Source organism: Acinonyx jubatus, chromosome B3 (genome assembly GCF_027475565.1).
Source record: "Acinonyx jubatus isolate Ajub_Pintada_27869175 chromosome B3, VMU_Ajub_asm_v1.0, whole genome shotgun sequence".
Classification (NCBI taxonomy): domain Eukaryota; kingdom Metazoa; phylum Chordata; class Mammalia; order Carnivora; family Felidae; genus Acinonyx; species Acinonyx jubatus.
The window spans coordinates 104,277,750-104,297,379 of record NC_069386.1 but is presented as its reverse complement, the minus strand read 5'-3'; the positions used below and the strand labels follow the sequence as shown (position 1 = coordinate 104,297,379).

Sequence of the window (19,630 nt, the reverse complement as noted above, 5' to 3'; positions counted from 1 at the left end):
TTCTGCCAGTTTTCAGGCCACTTTCACAGATAGTTACACAGATGTGGCTCAGTGTGTCCATGGGTTGAGATAAGCTCAGCATCCTCTTTCTGCACCATCTTCCCAGAAGTGAATCAACTGTGGAGTTTTACACATCAAGTTTTCCCACATAGCCTCTGCTGATAATTCAGGAATTAATTAGACCCCCGTCTCTGAATGTGGTTCAGGGCAATCTAATACACTGGTGTCCTGATTATTTAACTCTGAGTTAATTGTGGGTTTTATGTTTGAGCAGGAAAAAGTGAAGAAAGAACTCAAATACTTACGAGACCAAGAAAGCCATAAGATCAAAAGCCATCTTGAAACTCTCAAGAACTTAGAAAATGAAATCTATGTACATGACTTAAAAGTAGATGCTTTGCTCCTGGAAAATGAAAAATTAAGAAAAGTAAGTTCACAAGCACTTCACTTTGCGTGGTGGTTTGACTGGTTGCCTAGACCTGTAATAGTTATGGAGAAAAGGAGAGTATAGCTCTTAACACTTTTTAAATAAAGCTTAAAGTACATATAGAAAAGTGCACAAATCATAAGTGAAACGCATAATGAGCACACATGGGTAACCAGCATGCAGATCAAGAAACAAAGCGCTAACAGTATCCAGATATTTTCTGTGTCCCTTCCTGTCACTGGCCTCCCCACATGGGTAACACTATACTGGCTTCTAACACCAAAGATTAGTTTTGTCTGTTTCTGAACATTATATGTATAGAATGATACAGTATGCACTCTTGCTCAATACTATTTGTAAGGTTCATCTTTATTATTGAGTGTAGTATGGTTTATTCATCCCTAATGATGTATAGTATTCAAGTGTATGACTGTACTACAGTTATATACTTTGTGGATGGGGGCGGTGAGACAGTTTCTAATTGGGCCTATTAGAAATAGTGTTGCCATGAATATTCTAGTACATGTATTTCGGGGGAACATACGTACATACTCCTGTGGGGTATACCCCTCAAGTGGAATCTCAAGGCCATAGGGATGTGGACTGTCCATTCTAGTGCACAGTGCCGTCTCTCAAGAAGTTGCAGTAATTGCAACTCCCAGCGGGGCCTGTGAGAACACCACTGGTTCTACATTCTCACCAAACCTTGGTTTTTTTTCCATTTAACTATTCTGGGAGGGTGTAGTGGTGTCCCTTTGTGGTTTTAATTTGTATTTTCCTGATGGTTAATGAAGCATCTATTTATATGTTGTTGGCCACGCATATACCTCTTTGTGAAGTGCCTGTTCAAGTTTTTTACCCATTTAAAACATTAGGTTGTCTGTCTGTCTTGTATCGATTGTATCATTTTTTTCCAGTAAACTACATTGACCTCAAGGTGAGGATCTGTATCAGTGGATCCCAAGGGTTTTGCACAGTGCCACGGGAGGGGGAGTCAGTCCCATTTGATGCTCACAGTAACCTTTAAGGTGGATAAGATATTATGTTCCTTTTATACATGAGGAAACTGAGGTTCTATATTTTTTTTAATAACTCTTAATAGCTAGAGAAATCAAAACCATCCCACAGCAATAAGACACTAAGGGAAACATTCCTTTACCTCTCTGGGTAATTTTTTCCATCATTTAAATCACAGCAGTTATCTACCAGTATGAGGACCAGTGTTTTTTGGCAGAATTAAAGTGGCATAAGAGGTACTAATGCACTTTGGAAAGGTAAATGTGCTCCAGAGCCCTGGCACCATCATCAGTAACCTGCACGCATGCAATACATGTTCATTCTTCTCGCCCTCAAAACAATCTCATAAGGCATTTCGTCTACCCATGGAAATATTCCACAAGACTGTCTTCCTATCAAGATGACATAGATTATTTACTAAAATACCTGGAATTGTTTTTGCTACGTTAGTAATGGGTAAGCAAATGGATGACTATGTGAAAACGCTGATTCTAAAAATTCTCTTTAATCCATTGACCGTCTACGAGGCCCCGAATGACCCTGTGCTGTTCTGGTATTCACTCACCACTCTCCATCTTGCTGATTACATCCCTACTCTCAGCAAATGTTTTAAGCCCCCACTGAATCCCTGGCCTTGGGGAAGGCACAATGAATACAGAGATGAAAAAGACACTGCCCCAAGTCCTTAGGAAGCTCATAGTCTAGCTGAGGAAGTCGCAAATAGATAGTTACAATTCAGTGTGTTAAAACATTTGAGAGTTACGGGAAACCAGCTGAACTAGGCAAGTCTACAAACAGTGATTCACGTTCAACGAGGGGCAGGAATGATGACTTGGACTTGACTTACAGGGTTTTCACTTTGATTTACTACAAAAGCTTCCAACAAGCCACACAGACTGGGACAAGATCAAGGCTGCATGATTAGACCCTACAACAGGCTTATAAACAGTTCCGCATCTACACCTTCTATAGTACTGGATGCCATTTTCTAGATTCTTTTTATCAGTAGTTTCTAGTATTTGTTTCTCTCTTAAAACTGGGTGAGTGCCAAATTTATATCCAAAGTCCGTGCTTTCAGAGTTCCCAGAGACTTTGGAGTTTAGCATTCCTGAGCATTGGGTGGTCAGAACAGAAAGTGATGATTTTAATACCCAAGCCACTACTGCCTCCATTACCAACCCAGTGAAACCTCTGAATGGAGTGAACAAATCTGTGGGGTCTCCAATCTCAATAAGTCCTTTCTCTGAGGTCCTACACCAAACTCCTCCGGTCTGGCAGCATGGCTGCCTCAGCACATTTACTGCATGCACATTTTGCGTACAGGGCAATATTTTGTTTGTGGACATGATGTATTTGAGCAGAATATCTTTTAATTTCTTCTCGCGGCAAATTATATTCTGAATGCGGTGTGTTTTGGGGGGCTTAAATGTTGACTGGGAAGCCAAACCCCTTATCTCCTTCACCGGAATGTAAGCTTAACAAGAGTTCTGCTCTGTTACCCTTGTACTGAGAATAGTCAGTGGCATAGAGGAGGATCAATAAATGTTTGCCGAATGACTCATGGATAATTAATCTACAGTATCTAAACTGCTTAAAACAGTCACATGCTTTTAATTCCAGTATATTGCATATATGAAGAACAACATAGAGCTATACAAAAAAAGAGAAGAAGACCTCAAGTGCGCGTCAGGTGACCTGTGTTGGCAACTGACAGCTCATCAGAGTAAGTAATGTGTCATGGGTGATCTTTATATATAAAGAATAACTGTTTTGTTTTATTAAACATTTTTTTTGGTGTTTCTTTATTCTTGAGAGAGAGAGTATGAACTGGGGAGGGGCAGAGAGAGAGGGAGACACAGAATCTGAAGCAGGCTCCAGGCTCTAAGCTGTCACTATAGAGCCTGACGCGGGGCTCGAACTCACAGACCACGGGATCATGACCTGAGCCGAAGTCAGACGCTTAACCTACTGAGCCACCCAGGTGGTGCCCCAATGTTTTGTTTTATTTAAATAAATTGTACTGATTTGCATCCAATAAAATGCACCCATGTTAAGTTCAATGAGTTTTGACAAATGTACATGCCACTCTAACCACTGCCATCCCAAGTAAGATAGAGAACATTTTTGTTTCCCTGGTGACCCTTGGTGGCTACTTTCCCGTCTATCTCCGGCTCCTGGAACCCACTGATCTGCATTCCGTCACTAAGGATTAGATACAAATGGAATGATGGAGTATGCACACTTTCGTACCGCATGTCTTTCACTCAGCTAGCTTTTTTTTTCTTTTTTTTTTTTTAGATCATTCATGTTGTTGCATGTCTCATTGCTTTGTTCCGTTTTATAGCTGTATAATTAAGTATTCCATTATGAAGATCTACCATGTTTTGTTTGTCCATTCACCAGCTGAAGGACAATTGGATTTTTTCCAGGTTTTGGTTACTCTTTGTTTACCCTTGTTTTTGTGAATATTTGTTTTCATTTCTCTTGGGTAAATACCGAGGGGTGGAATTGCTGGGTTGTATAGTTAGTGTATTTTTAACGTGGCAGTAAGAAACTGCCAAAATAGTTTGCCAAAGTGGTTGTACAAATTTATCATTCCGCTAGCAATGGGATACTCCCCATCCTCACCAACATTCAGAATTGTCAAAACACAATTGTTGGGGCGCTTGGGTGGCTCAGTCGGTTAAGCATCCGAGTTCGGCGTAGGTCATGATCTCGTGGTTTGTGGGTTTGAACCCCACATCGGGCTCTGTGCTGACAGCTCAGAGCCTGGAGCCTGCTTTGGATTCTGTGCCTCCCTCTCTCTCTCTCTCTCTGTACCCCTCCCCTGCTCACGCTCTGTCTCTCTCTCTCAAAAGTGAATCAACTTAAAAAAAATTAAAAGGAACACTTAAAATTGTTAACATTTAAGCCATTTTTAATAGGTATATAATGGTATTTCATCGTGACTTTTATTTGTATTTCTCCGATGACTGATGTTGTTATTTTTTCATGTGCTTTTTGGCCACTTGTACATCATCCTTTGTGAAGTGCCTTGAACCAATTATCCACCGCAGCATAACAAATATTACAAATCATTTACTTTGCTCCCAAATTGGCAATTTGGCCAGAGCCTGGTAGAGACCACTCATGTCTGCTCTGCATGACATTAGCTGGAGCAACTTGATGCCTGGGGTTAATTTGGCTGCTGGGGACTGGAAGCATCTGAAGAGCCACCCACTCACTCAGTGTGTCTTATGTTGATGCTGGCTCTCTGCTGGACTCTCCATGTAGTTGCTTGGCCTGCTATGTTCCAAAAGCTAGCATCCCAAGTACAAGGGGAGGGAACACAGACGCCACCACTAATTGGAGGCGTTGTCAGCATCACATTTTGGGAAGCACATGTGGGATGGAATATATTGTGGGGCCATCTCTGGAAAATGCAGTCTGCCATTTGTCCAAATCTTTTGCTCATTGCTTTGTGTTGTTTGTGTTGTTACGTTAAAATCTTTGTGTATTCTGGAAATGAGTCCTTTTCCAGTATGAGGCTTGAGTTTTCATTTTCTTAATGTTGTCTTGAAAAGAGCAAAAGTCGGGGTGCCTGGGTGGCTCAGTCGGTTAAGTGTCAAACTTCAGCTCAGTTCATGATCTCTCAGTCCGTAAGTTCGAGCCCCGCATCGGGCTCTTTGCTGACAGCTCAGAGCCTGGAGCCTGCTTCGGATTCTGTGACTCCTTCTCTCTCTGCCTCTCACACTCTGTCTCTCCGCCTCTCACGCTCTGTCTCTCTCTCAAAAATAAACATTAAAAAAACACAAAAGTCTTTCCTTTGGATAAAGTCTGCTTTATTTATTTCATCTTTTAAGGTTAGTACTTTCTGTGTTCTAAGACATTTTTGCCTAAGCCAAGTTCTCAAAGATTTTCTCCAGTATTTTCTTTATAAGCTTTTAGTTTTCACTGTTATGTCTACATCTCCAGTTCATTTCAAGTTCATGTTTACACGTGGGGTAAGAGTTGAATTTCATTGTTTTCTCTTCTGTATATCCAGTTGTTCTAGCACCATTGTTGGAAAGACTGTCTTTTTAGCATTGTACTACTCCAACTTTTTCAGATATCCATTTGATGCATCTGTTCCTTCTCAATATCTAACTTCACACCAATACCACCCTGTCCTGATTACTGTAGTTTCATATTCAGCCTGGAAATTGGGTACTGTAAGTTCTCCACACTTGTGCTTCACTCTTAGAACTATTCTGGCTATTTTAGGTCTTTTGATTTCCATATAAGTTTTAGAATCAGCTTATTAATCTATAATTACACATACCTGTCAGGATCTTAATTGGGTTTGCACTGACTCTGTAAACCAATTTGGAGAGAATTGACATATTAACAAAATTAAGTCTTTCAATCCAAGAACACCGTATATATCTTCATTTGTTTAGAACTTATTTTTCTCAGCAGGATTTTGCAGCTTTCAGGTGTTGTGATAGGGGTCCTCAAGACCATCCTTAGGCTCAGTGATTAGCTAGGATCCACCGGGCTCAAGTTGTTATGGTTATTGCCCATTACAGTGAAGGATACAGAGTAAAATCAGCAAAGGGAAAAGGCACATGGGGCAAAGTGTACAGGAAATCAGGTGTAAAATGGCAGGTGTTCTCACCCAGTGTAGTCGAACAGGTGCACTTAACTTCCCCAGTAATGATGTGTGCAGCACTTGCAGGGCGGCACCAAGCGGGGGTGCTCTGACCTGGGCATTCAAGGTATGGATTGGAGGTGGTTGGTCATGAAGGTGTGCGGTGCCTGTGAGACCTCAGCTACTTCAGCGTCTACGGAGATGCTCACATGGGATTTCTCCTTCATGGTGTTAGGAGGGTAAATTGCATTGATTTTTTTTAAAAATATTTTTGAGAGAGAGAGAGAGGGAGGGAGGGAGAATATGAGCTGGGGTGGGGCAGAGAGAGGGAGACAGAATCCGATGCAGGCTCCAGGCTCTGAGCTGTCAGCACAGAGCCTGACGTGGGGCTCGAACCCATGAACTGTGAGATCATGACCTGAGCTGAAGTCAGACACTTAACTGACCGAGGCACCCAGGTGCACCTCCATTGACTAATTTTTGAATGTTAAACCAAATCCCTGGGATAAAACACACTTGTTCAAAAGCTGCTATTGTTTTTATATATTGCTAGATTCAGCTTGCTAATCTTTGTCCAGGTTTTTGTGTCTGTGTGCACGCCTGCCTCATTCTGCCTGCACTCGGGTCTGCGAAGGTGTCCCCAAGCGGTAAGCCGCGTGAGCACAGGGTTGCCTCATTTGTACTCTCCTTTCAGGTACCACAGTTCTGTGCTGCCCATTCCCCAGTATCTGAAAACTGGATAGGAAAACAAATATATTTCATATATTTTCTCCTTGCTGATAGTAGGAGGGCAAGTCTGGTCCAGTTTTTCTGTCATTTTGGAAGTAGAAATTTTTAGATAAACATAATTTTTGGAAAACAAATAGCATTACTTTTATACAAATCTTCACATTTCCATAACCTTTGAATTTTGAAAATTTTTATTTTAGGGAAGTATTTGGATTTGTGGGCTGAATTTCAGACTACAGTTAAGGTGAGCTTTTTTGTGTTGTCTCCACAAATATTATATTTCTAAAAAGTGTGTGTGTGTGTGTGTGTGTGTGTGTGTGTGTGTGTGTGTAGGAGGTCAGGATTGAAAGGGAGTGACAATGACCATCATCTTAAAATGTTGTTAAAACAACAAAATTCATGTGAGTAAATTTTAAATATCATATTAGCTTTATTCAATGATTCATGAATCGAGCAGCATCCAAGCTAGCAGATAAAAAGGTGCTCTGAGGAGCTATACAAAACAGAGGACTTTTATAGGCAGAAGGGAGCAGGAACAGGGAAGTTATACTAAGCAAAAAAAAGCAGACTGGTTATTGCAGGATCACTTGCCTTTAGCTGATGGCAGGCATCTATCAGGCAGATGACCTAACTAGTGCTGATCAGGTGACTAGATGATTCCTGAATGACCATTCAGGAATGTAAGATTCCATTTCCCAGAGAGCCAAAACTGTAATTAAATTAATTTTCACGTTGGTGATCTGACTCCATTTGGGACTGTTGTCTTATTTTTAGCGGGGCCAAATGTCACTATGAAATCGTAATCCTTTGGGAAATTGTCTTCCTACTCTACCAGGAGTAGCTTAAAGGGAATGACTCCCCCACCCCCTAGCCAGAAACACAAATTGAACACACACTATTTGAGGCCACAGTTGTCACGTCTGAAGTTCATCTACCCTCCATGTGTTACCAAGCCCTGCTGCTTCTCCACGCCCCCCCTCCCACCCCCAGCACTATAAAGGCAGGCAGGATGGAGTTTAAATCCTGCTTTGCCACTTTCTAAGTATTTCAGGTTTACATATGATCCTGGCTTAGCTTTTAACCTTTTTCAGATGAAGCTACTGAAGCTTAGAGAGTTGAAGTAACTTGCTCAACACGAAACAGTTCATGAACTTACGGGGCTTTAAAACTCAGATCCAGCCTGATTCTAAAGCTCTTAAGCTGTAAGCCATGCAGAAGATGGTCTGCAATTCTGTGCTGCTTTGAAGGTGAGCTGGCTTTTTATGCCGCCGCCACACGATCACCACCGCCATCCTACCCAGTTAAAAGTTGGACTTCAGTGAGCATGTCATTAGTCTCCTTTGCTAACCCATTTTTCCCCTGAGATCTTTGACAGGACTTTGTGAATGTGCTGTGTATACTTATTTTGCAAGAGTAATACCAACTTTGCATATATATTTTTGTCTTGGACACGATTCACTCAACGTTTTTATTTCTTCTGTTGGAATTTATATTTACACACCGCAAAACATTATTTTTTAAAGGAACTGGTAAACAGTGGTGGTGAGACTTTGCAAGGAATAAAAAAGCTAACAGAGAGGCTGCAGGAAAGGGATGAAAACATTGAGCGTATCAGCATTTGGCTACAAGGGAATCTTGAAGAGCTGCGTTTTCTTATGGAGCAGGAATTGAAAACGGACCTCCACAGTAAGTAACATCTCAAAAGCTCTGGGTAACAAAGAACCTCTTGTTATTTACTGTGGCTGGTCACATCAAAAAAGGCATTTAAAACAAAAAGCTAACCAAAGAACGTAGTTATCTCTAATAGTCCATCCTCAGTTAATATCACATTCACCTAAACATGGATTCTCATTTGTGGGGTTGGATGTGGTCCATCAGCAGTGTGAGAGAAATCCCTTCCACCTATGTGAATTTTCTAAATAACTGAATATTTCTGGTTTTTTAAAACTCTTATTTCCAAGGTCTTTTTAAAAAACCCTTTTACACACTTTCTTATCTTCTGAAGCAGAGGATATGAAACATCACTTTACCTTTTCTTCCTGAGTTTAGTATTAAAAACAGCAACTATTGCCTTCTCTGAAAATCAGTGATAGTGATGCCTCCTGGGGCTCCTGAGATGTAACACATTCTACATAACATGATTGTGTCACGAGCAAGCAGTCCAGTCTCTCCAGAGGATTATCAAGTTCATTCTCAATTTTTACTCTAATGTCACGGTGGACGTGAGGGCCACAGAACTCTGTGCAGATTCTGGCTGCTGTAGGAAATAGAGGTCAGTCCTTGCACAGGGACAGCCCTGAGATCCCCGGGGTGGAATCCCTTGGGAAGACGGGATGATGGAGGTACATAGGGCCGGGAGAAGGAAGGAGAATAGAGTGTAGAGGAGAAATGGAGTGGTGAAATGAGAATGTCATCTAGCAAATGCACGGATTAGAGGTGTCATTTTATTTAAAAAAATTTTTTTAATGTTTGTTTTTGAGAGAAAGAGCGAGCGCACACGCAGGGGAGGGGCAGACAGAAGGGAGACACAGAATCTGAAGCAGGCTCCAGGCTCCGAGCTGTCAGCACAGAGCCCCATGCAGGGCTTGAACTCATGAACTGTGAGATCATGACCTGAGCTGAAGCCAGACGCTTAACTGACTGAGCCCCCCAGGTGCCCCTAGAGGTGTCATTTTAAAGAAGGTCATTAGCTAAGCAATTTTAAAGGTGGGTTGTAGAAAATGAAATAAGATAGAAAGTGATGGGATTAAAGACATTCCAATATTTGGTAAAAACCAATGTTCTCAGGGCACTGCTTGACCAGAGAAATAATGTTTTAGTGACCATTGAAGACTTTTGTGGGTAAACTTTATCAGCCAAAAAGCTGTTTTTGCGGTCCTGCTTCAGCCTGGTGATACTTATTATGTATCAGTGCATATTGGGTTGCTGATGGGCCCTGGTCACTTTGTAAAATTTTCTTTGGGAAGTTAGGACATCCCCAGCAACTGTATACCAAGCAGAATTTTAAAAGTGAAATCACCTCAAAGCATCAATTGCACTATTTTCACATGAATGAGTCTCCCATCTTTGTCCGAAACCTGATGGGATCTTTCATGTTGGAGCAAATGTAAATAGATTAGATTGAAAAGCTAAGCCCACTGAGTAATACCATACTCTCTTTTTCACATATTTTGTGGACTGTCTCATTGATAACTATATGGAAAGGAGAATATTACAGTGTGAAAATAAAGGAAGACCAGCTAAATGGAAATAAGCTGAGGCATAAAACTTGGTATAGCAAGAGAATGAGTCACCATCCTTTGCTTTTTGCAGAGATCCAAAGACAGGGGAATGGGAAAGGTGTAATGTGAAAAAACAGGGAAGGTGTCTGATGTGCTCCGATTGGAGCTTGTTAGCATGGGGAAGCTGGGAGCAGCTTAGGAGGACATGGTATGTCATTAATTAGTAAGCATATCTGGCTTTCTCTGGTTGTTCCAAGGTTAAAAGGGTCAAAAGTAGGGAAGTTAGTGGTCAGTGCTAATGTTATGACATTCTGGGCCAGTTGCAGAGTGTGTGGGTCAGAGAACTCCTCAGGCTCTGGTCTTCTCACTTCTGCTATCGTGGGAGAATCGGTTATCCTACAAATGTATGTAAAATCCGTTGTCATAGGGGTTTCCCAGGTGAAGCATAAGAACTGTGAGAGAACCTAACAGGGAATGAGACTTTGACCCAGTTAAGGAATCGGGGGAGGAGAGGTCTCTGAAATGGAGCTGACATTGAATGTTTCTGGTTTCCCTAACTCCACTTATCTCTGCTCCTAGAAGAGCATCAGCACGATGTGGGCTTTGAAGGTAGGCGGACCTGGGCTCAGATCTCAGCCCTGCTTCCTATGTGTTATTTAACCTCTACTCTCTAGGTTTCCTGATTGTAAAATATGGATAGTTAACAGGAAGTTACAAAGCATCGGACCCAAATTAGGCACTCATCAGATCTCTTGAAATCTATGGCCCTCCTAAGGAAGTAAGTCAGCTTTGACCCCTTGGATTACTTAATCATCTCTGAGCCACCTGTAATCTGGCTTTTGGATTTTCCCTTTTGAATGGCTTCTCTCAAGTGATGGGGCTTGTAGAGAAGCCCTTGATCTCTTCCAGCTCAACAGTGCTCTCCTGTTCTCTTCTGGACATAATCTGTCACTGTAGGCTTGCAGGGCCTGGCCCTCTCCTTCAGGAACACTGCACTAGCTTCAGTAACAGATGGGGGCACCTCTGAGCCTGGCACTAGAGCAAATGCTGCAGTTACTGAGTTGAGTAAGACCCAGTTCTTGAACCTCAAAGTACGTACATCGTGAGAGCAAACAAGCAAAGAGCTGATTAGAATACAAGGGATTCCTTCTAGTGAGTGGCTATGAGAGGGTAAAGGAGACACCTCTAAGCCTTTTTTTTTAGGTGTTGGGAATACAGAAGGATGTCTTCCTGAAAGGGCAGTAGACGTGCCCTGGGCCAAGGACCTCGGTAGCCTGGCTGAGTAGACATCTACCGGGGGTACCGGTTGGCACAGGTGGAGGAACGGCTTGTCAGAACTTGAAATGCCAGAATTCATCTTGAAAACTAAGATTACCTTTTATTTGGAAGAAGGACTGTTAAGGCAGAAAGTAAACAAGTTCTTAGTGTGTATTCCTAAATCAAATAGTAACTGAGTACAGATTATTTTTTAAAAAGTATTAAAGTGGGGCGCCTGGGTGGCTCAGTCGGTTAAGCTTCCGACTTCAGCTCAGGTCACGATCTCGCAGTCCGCGAGTTCGAGCCCCACGTCGGGCTCTGGGCTGATGGCTCAGAGCCTGGAGCCTGCTTCCGATTCTGTGTCTCCCTCTCTCTCTGCCCCTCCCCCGTTCATGCTGTGTCTCTCTCTGTCTCAAAAATAAATAAATGTTTAAAAAAATAAAATAAAAAGTATTAAAGTTACAGATATTTATATTAACTAAATATCTTCATTTGGTATGTGTAGTACAGAAGACTTTTAGACCGAGGGATATTTTAAAAGAAAGAGCAAATTTGTATATGCTGTCAGCCAAGTCTTGCAACCCAATAGTTTTAGACAAATATATAACATGTAATTGTTAAATTTATCAATTGACCCAAATTAGTAAAAATATTTTGACCTTTAAATTACCTATCCAGCACTGGTTAGGAAAATAATTACCACACACTATAGCAGTGAGGGTTATGATTGCCTATGAGTACCTAAGTAAAAACTGAAGAAACCTGAGCTAGGACAAGGGCAATTTTTTATTTTTTGTTGTGTTTTTAAATGTTTGAGAAAGAATCCCGTGCAGAGCCTGACATGGGGCTTGAACTCACAAACCATGAGATCATGACCTGAACCAAAATCAAGAGTATGATGTGTAACTGATGGAGTAACCTAGGTGCCCATTTTTTATATTTTTAATGACCATGTTTCAACAGATTATTTACTAACATTAACAACCACAGTTGCTATGAATTGTTCTGATCTTGTTCTTAAATATATATCTGCATTTTTAATTTGCTGTAAGTATTCCTGAAATTCTTTGCATTTGAGGAATGTAATAATTACTTACATGATTTTTCCTTTTGCATACACATCTTTCTGGTAGACTAGGAAATCAAAGGAGATAATTGTTAAAATGGTTCCAAATGTAACGGGACAGATATGGTACTGGTAAGCAGATAATGACTCCCCAGGCTCCACGCCACCCCCAAGTCCCAGATTATACAGTCATCTAATTGAGGATCCTTTGGGAAATTTAGAATTTTAATGGACACTAATAACCACTCAAACTTGTATGAGATACATAAAATTCTTATTTATTTTTATTCCTACAGAAAAGAAGAAACACGTTCATATCAAAAAAGTCCACCCCCCCGTGGTTGAATGTACCATGAAGAACGCATTAGCAGAGAAAAAATAACATAATAACTTCAAAGATACAACTGCTGTGAATTCAAAAGGCACAAAGTGAGTGCACTTTCAGATTTTGCAATGGTCAGTGAAAGTTTTAAGTTTGAGATTAACAAGCCTGCACAATCCCCACTAAACAGCAGAATTGGTAAATAATCTGACCATGTTTATCCATTTGTGTTGTTTAGAAGGTTATCAGGTTAAGTGCTAAACCTTATTTTGGTTCCACATGAGTCTCTTAAAGGCTTCAGAGCATAAAATTCACAGCACACCTATCAACAACCACAGGAAAACTATTTATGTATTGTATATATTCTGTATTTTGTTAAATCTAAGAAGGCATCAATTCTGAGATGCATCCTAATTCAGAGATGTCACATGTGAAAAAGTTTCAGGATCAATAAAATATGGCCCTGGTATACAGCCTTTAAAAAGGAGACCTAAGAAGGAGGGACTATGTGAATACATGTATTTATTCATTTGGGAAAGGAATACTCTTACTAAAGAGTTTGAATTATTTCCACAATTCGTGTGGCAAAATACAATTAAATGTCAGAACATCTGAGATTTTTTTTTGTAAACATTTTATTGTTTTTCTTAACAGAAACAACCACAAGATGTTTTCAACCAAACCACCTATAAACAAAAAACCTGTTATATAAATTATGCTCTAGTTTTATAATCAAAATACTGTATTGGTAAAAATAAATAGATAACAACAAACAACGTACTTCATTTCCATGATTGCTAGCAGACCACCAAGGTATGTTTGTCCTTATAATTACACTTGAAAAACAAATACATGCAAAATTAGGTCAATGCTAAAGATTTCAGCTTATTCCAGAAACATGGTTTTGCTCTAAAGAATAATATTGTTACAGGAGGCAAGCGCTTCCTAACAAGCCTGTAGTGTCCCAGTGTGCTATAGCATATCTACTATATTTTTCCAAGTCTAACCATAAAGGCTGTTAACAAACAAACCCCATCTCATTTCCATGTACAACAGAAGGGCATTAATACATTTTATATTTTTCACAAGGAACACTTTTTAGGTTTTTTGGCTCTTACATTCAGTGTCCATTGGCTCCTTCGGACAGTATCCGTGAAGGTTCGGTAAATTTTGCGGTGAACAAGTAAAAAAGAGCTGGGGTGGGTACCAAAGCCAAAAGGGGTAAATCTTGCTCGAGTTTATCCACTCTGGAAATGGATATTATTCCATAGGCATGAAGTAACCAGTGGCTGAAGAGAACAATAAGTCTTTTCTTTCTCACCAGAAGATCATAGCAATTCTATATAATGTTATAAAAGAGAGAAAACAAATACAGATTATCAGGCTAAATAAACTAGATAATTTATTAATTATAATTTAAAATGTATTATTTGTTGGGAAGATGGCGGAACAGGAGGATCCTGAGCTTACCTCATCCCATGGATACACTGAGGTAACAGACACAACAGTGCAACTAACTCTGAAAATGACCCAAAGACTGGCAGAGGATTTTCCACAGTAAACTGTAGAGAGGAGGCCACATCAACAAGGGTAAGAAGGGAGAGACTAACCATAAAGAGGAGGGACACCACAAGTCAAAGTTTCAGACCTTACACCGGGAACCCTAGGCACGGGGGTCCAGCACTGGGAGGACGAGTCCCCATAACGTTAGGCTTTGAAAAATAGTGGGCCTTCACTTTGCGAGTTTTTATAATTGGTGGCGCTTAGCTCCAAGAGCCTCAGAAGACAACAGAGAAACTGAGCAGTCCCAGCCATTAAAGAGCCGGCCTAACCTGGCAGAGATACAGCATGGAAGCAACAGTTTGAAAAGCACCAGAGGTATCTGTGAAGGAGATTTACTAATCTCAGAATGTACAATGGAAGTGCAGGGATCTTTAGGAAACTTCTCCAAGAACAAAAGAGCTGGCAAATGCCATTTCTCCCCACTCCTACCCAGACACTTGCAGGAACCAGCAGAAGACTCTCCACCTGTCTTGCTAGCACCATGTCCCAACATACCCTGTGAGCAACCCCAGAGTGGCTCCTGCCCTGGGGAGAAGGGAAGATAATCACACACACGAGTGTGCCTGCGGTCCAAATAGCCGAACCTTATAACCAAATGTGCAGAGGAAGGACCCTGCTGATCCATGCTAATGTAGCCTCAACAGATTGGGAACAAGCCTCTGGTGGGACTGCCAGCCCCACCAACCAATGAAAACCTCTCAGGAGACAAGGCAGGGAGAACGCCCTGAGACAGGTGCAACTGCAGCCCCAAAAGACAGAACGGGGTCAGGCATCTGGTCTGACCGCTAGGACTGCCACACTGCAGGTTCTCAGCAGCCCCGGACTGGCACTTTAAAAGCACACCCACCAAACCCTGCCTGGTGTGCCCCAAGCAGATGAAGTGGGGCCACTGCTGCTGACTGAAGGCAAACCCAGCTCGGCCACAACGGTAGGACATATGTACCCACACAGGAGACACCCCTGAAGTGCCTGGTTCTGGTGACCAGGGTGCCATAGGGCACTACAGGACCTCTCCTTCAGAAGACCACGGCTTTCAAGATCAGGAGATATAGTGGACTAGCATCTAATACATGGAGGAAAAAAAATACACAAATGAGGAGACAGAGGAATACGTCCCAAATGAAACAGAGATAATATGCATGATGAACAACTCAAAGTAATACTCAGTGGACTTAAGAGTAGAAGATCTGAGAGTCAGAGATGAAGAACTCAACGGGGATGAACAATACATAAGAGGGAATCAATAATTTAGAGGAGGCAGAAGAAGGATCCATGATTTGGAAGATGTATATAATGGAAAGCAGCTAAGCTGAACAGCAACCAGGAAAAGATACACTAAAAAACGAGAATAGGTTAAGGGAACTCAATGATACTATCAAGCATAATAGTCACATTATAGGGATCCCAGAAGGAGAAGAGAGAGAAAAGGGGCAGAAAATTTGAAATATTAGCTGAGAACTTCCCTAATCTGGGGAAACAGACAACCTAACAGGTCCACACCAAGACACACAGTAATTAAAATGGCAAAAGTAGTGACAGAGATTTTTACAAGAAGAGAAAGGAACGCAGGTACATATTTAAAAAACAACCCCATAAGCCTATGAGCTGATTTTTCAGCAAAAACTCTGAAGGACTGAAGGGAATGGCATAATATATTCAAAGTGCTGAAAGGAAAAAACAAAAACAAAAACAAGAATACTTAGCAAAGTTACCATTCAGAATAGGAGGAGAGATAAAGGAGTGCATCACTGCTAAACCAGCCTCATAAGAAATATTCAGGGGAATTCTTCGAGTGGAAAGAAAAGGCCATAATCAGAAGAAAATAAGAAAGGAAAAAAATGTCACAGATAAATGCAAAAATATAATAAAAGATTAATCACATATAAAACCAGTATGGAAATTAAAGCACAAAAGCAGTAAAATCAATTGTATCTATAAGAATCAGTCAAGGGAAAAAAAAATCAGGCAAGGGATTCATAAAAGGATGTAAAGTATGATTATATACATAAAATGGGGGGGGAGGGGAGTAAAAATTTAGTGCTTTTAGAATGGGTTCAAACTAAAGTCACTCACAACTTAATATAGACTGCTATACACATAAGGAGTTATATATGGACATAACAGTAACCACAAATCAAAAACCTATAATAGATACATAAATAGAAAGGACTCTATGCATAACAGTAAAGCCATCAAACCACAAGGGCAGAGAAAGAAAAGGAGAAAACTAGAAAGCAGTGAAAGTAAGAAAATGGCAATAATCACTTCGAGTATAAATGGGACTAAATACTACAGTCAAAAGACACAGGGTCCTGAGTGGATAAAAAACAAAAACCTAAGTGCTGCCTTTCACAGACTTACTTCAGACTTAAAGATAGACGCAGACTGAAAGTGAAGGGATGGAAAAAAAAGTATGCAAATAGGGAAAAGAAAGCTGGAATAGCAATACTTATAAAACAAAGTCTGTACCAAGAGACAAAAAAGGACACTACATAATAATAGAACAATCCAACAAGAGGATATAACAATTATAAATATCTATGCAGCCAACATGGAAGCACCTAAACACATAAAGCAACTATTAACAGACACAAAGGTGACAGTAATCCACTAATAGTTAATTTCAACACTATACTTACATCAATGGATACATCGTCATTCAGACAGAAATCAGTAAGACCAGTGGCTTTTCATGACACATAAAACCAGATGGACCTACAGATATATTCAGAATATTCCTTCCAAAAACAATGGATTCCAAATTCTTTTCAAGTGCACACGGGACCTTCTCCAGAATGGATCACATGTCAGACTATAAAACAAGTCTCAATAAACTTAAAAAGATTAAAATCCTATCATGCATCTCTTCTAACCACAAAGGTATGAAACTAGAAATCAATCACAAGAAAAAGTAGAAACACAAACACATGGAGGCTAAATAACATGCTACTAACAATGAATGGGTCAACCAAGACATCAAAGAGGAAATTAAAAAAATACATGAGACAAATGAAAACCACAATGGTTCAATATGTTTCATTCATATGTGGATCCTGAGAAATTTAACAGAAGACCATGGAGGAGGGGAAGGTGGGAAAAAAAGTTACAGAGAGGGAGGGAGGCAAACCATAAGAGACTCTTAAATACTGAGAACTGAGGGTTGATGGGGGAAGGAGGGAGAGGGGAAAGTGGGTGATGGGCATCGAGGAGGGCACCTGTTGGGATGGGCATTGGGTGTTTTATGGAAAACAATTTGACAATAAATTGTATTTAATAATGTAAATAAGCAAAAAAAAAAACCACAATGGTTCAAATCTTTGGGATATGGCAAAAGTTGTTCTAAGAGTGAACATTATAGCAACAGAGGGCTACCTCAAGAAGCAGGAAAAGTTTCAAATAACCTTACTCCTAAACAAGCTACAAAAAGCCCATAGCCAGTAGAAGGAAGAAAATAATAAAGACTAGAGCAGAAGTAAATAAAAGAGAGTTAAAAAAAAAAACAACAAAAAAAACAACAGATCAGTGAAACCATGAGCTGGTTCTTTGAAGATCAACAAAATCGGTAAGCCAGATTCATCAAGAAAAGAGAGGTCTGAAATAAAACTAGAAAAGGAGGAGAAATAACTGATGCCACAGAAATACAAAGGATTAAAAAAGATTATGAAAAATTATACACCAATAAATTGGACACCCTTGAAGAAGTGGATACATTCCTAGAAACATACCAGGTAACTGAATCAGGAAACTACTATCAATGAAATGGAATCAGTAATTGAAACACTCTCAACAAACTAAAGTCCAGGACCACATGGCATTACAGGTGAATTCTACCAAACATTAAAAGAAAAGTTAAGGGGTTGCCTGGGTGGCTCAGTTGATTAAGTGTCTGATTCAACTTCAGGTCAGGTCATATCTCAGGGCTGAGATCGAGCCCCACATCAGGCTCCACGCTAAACATAGAACCTGCTGGGGATTCTCTGTCCCCCTTTCTCTCCCTGCCCCCACACTTGCACTCTCTCTCTCTCTCTCAAAATCAATCAATCAATCAAACAAACAAACAAACAAAACTAACTAACTAAAGAGTTAATACCCATTCTTCTCAAACTATTCCAAAAAATAGGAAGGGAAGCTTCTCAATTTATTCTGTGAGGCCAGCACTCTCATACCACAACCAGAGAAAGATACCACAAAAAGAGAAAACTACAGGTATGTTACACATCTACATATTATAATTACTCAACAATTATCTCTGATGAACACAGACGCAAAAATCCTCAACAAAATACTGGTAAACCAAATGGGACAATATACTAAAAAAATTATTCTCTACAACCAAGTGGGTTTTATTCCAAGTTCAATATTTGCAAATCAATCAACATGCGATATCACATTAATGAGAGAAGACATCAAAACCATAGGATCAGCTCAACAGATGCAAAACAGCATTATTTGTCAAAGCACAACATCCATTTGTGATAAAACCTCTCCACAAAATAGGTCTAGAGAGAACATACCTCAACATAGTGAAGGCCAAATATGAAAACCCCACAGCTTAAATCTTACTAAATGGTAAAAAACAAAGCTTTTTCCTCTAAGATCCAGAACAAGACAAGGATGTTCACTCTCATCACTTTTATTCAACATACTACCAGAAGTCCAAGCTACAGCAATCACATATGAAAAAATAAAAGGCATCCAAATTGATAAGAAGTAAAACCTACACGATTTGCAGATGACATACAGTATAACCTTGGATTGTAACTTGTTCTGTGAGTGTTCCACAAGATGAGCAAACAGTTGCAATAAATTTGGACTTGATAAACAATCGATGTCTTGCAATACGAGTAGTAAGTGACAGTGAATGTCACATGATCACAACTGAGCCAATGGTTCTGGAAATTCACTTTGACATACAAGTAGTTTGGATTACAAGCATGTTTCTGGAAGGAATTATGCTCACAAACCAAGGCTTTACTGTATTATGTAGAAAACCTTGAAGACCCACTGAAAACCTCCTAGAACTGATAAATGCATTCAGTGAAGTCGCAGGATAGAAAATTAATAAACAGAAATCTGTTGCATTTCTATACACTAATAATGAAGTAGGAGAATGAGAAATTAAAAAAATAAACCAAGGAAGTGAAAGATCTGTAGTCTGAAAATAAAACACTGATGAAAGAAACTGAGGGTGACACAAACAAATGGAAAAGAAATTCCATGCTCATGGATTAGAAGACCCAATATTGTTAAAATGTTTACAATGCCCAAAGAAATCTACAGATTTAATACAATCCCTATCAAAATAGCAACATTTTTTATAGAACTAGAATAATTGTAAAATTTATATGGAACCAAAAAAACCCTTAAATAGCCAAAGCAATCTTGAGACAGGAAAACAAAGCTGGAGGTATGACAAGCC

General features: G+C 40.1%; 2 protein-coding genes across 6 annotated transcripts in view; one reads left to right on the top strand and one right to left on the bottom strand.

Annotated features, from left to right (window-relative positions):
* The window catches only part of CCDC175 (coiled-coil domain containing 175), a 78,142-nt gene extending 64,710 nt beyond the window's left edge, over window positions 1-13,432 (top strand). For all 3 annotated transcript variants that reach the window (XM_053224500.1, XM_015071819.3, XM_053224501.1), the window contains 6 exons: window positions 275-427; window positions 3,065-3,167; window positions 6,983-7,026; window positions 8,306-8,468; window positions 12,623-12,755; window positions 13,303-13,432. In XM_053224500.1, the coding sequence (XP_053080475.1) occupies window positions 275-427; window positions 3,065-3,167; window positions 6,983-7,026; window positions 8,306-8,468; window positions 12,623-12,708 (549 nt within the window). In that variant the 3' untranslated portion in view covers window positions 12,709-12,755; window positions 13,303-13,432. The remainder of the gene's footprint in view (window positions 1-274; window positions 428-3,064; window positions 3,168-6,982; window positions 7,027-8,305; window positions 8,469-12,622; window positions 12,756-13,302) is intronic.
* JKAMP (JNK1/MAPK8 associated membrane protein) overlaps window positions 12,579-19,630 on the bottom strand; it is a 29,739-nt gene continuing 22,687 nt past the window's right edge. For 2 of the 3 annotated variants that reach the window (XM_015071836.3, XM_053224503.1), the window contains exon 7: window positions 13,769-13,987. In XM_015071836.3, coding sequence (XP_014927322.1) covers window positions 13,769-13,987 — 219 coding nt within the window. Of the gene's footprint in view, window positions 13,988-19,630 lie in introns of all 3 variants that reach the window. The other variant, XM_015071837.3, reaches the window with a different exon arrangement.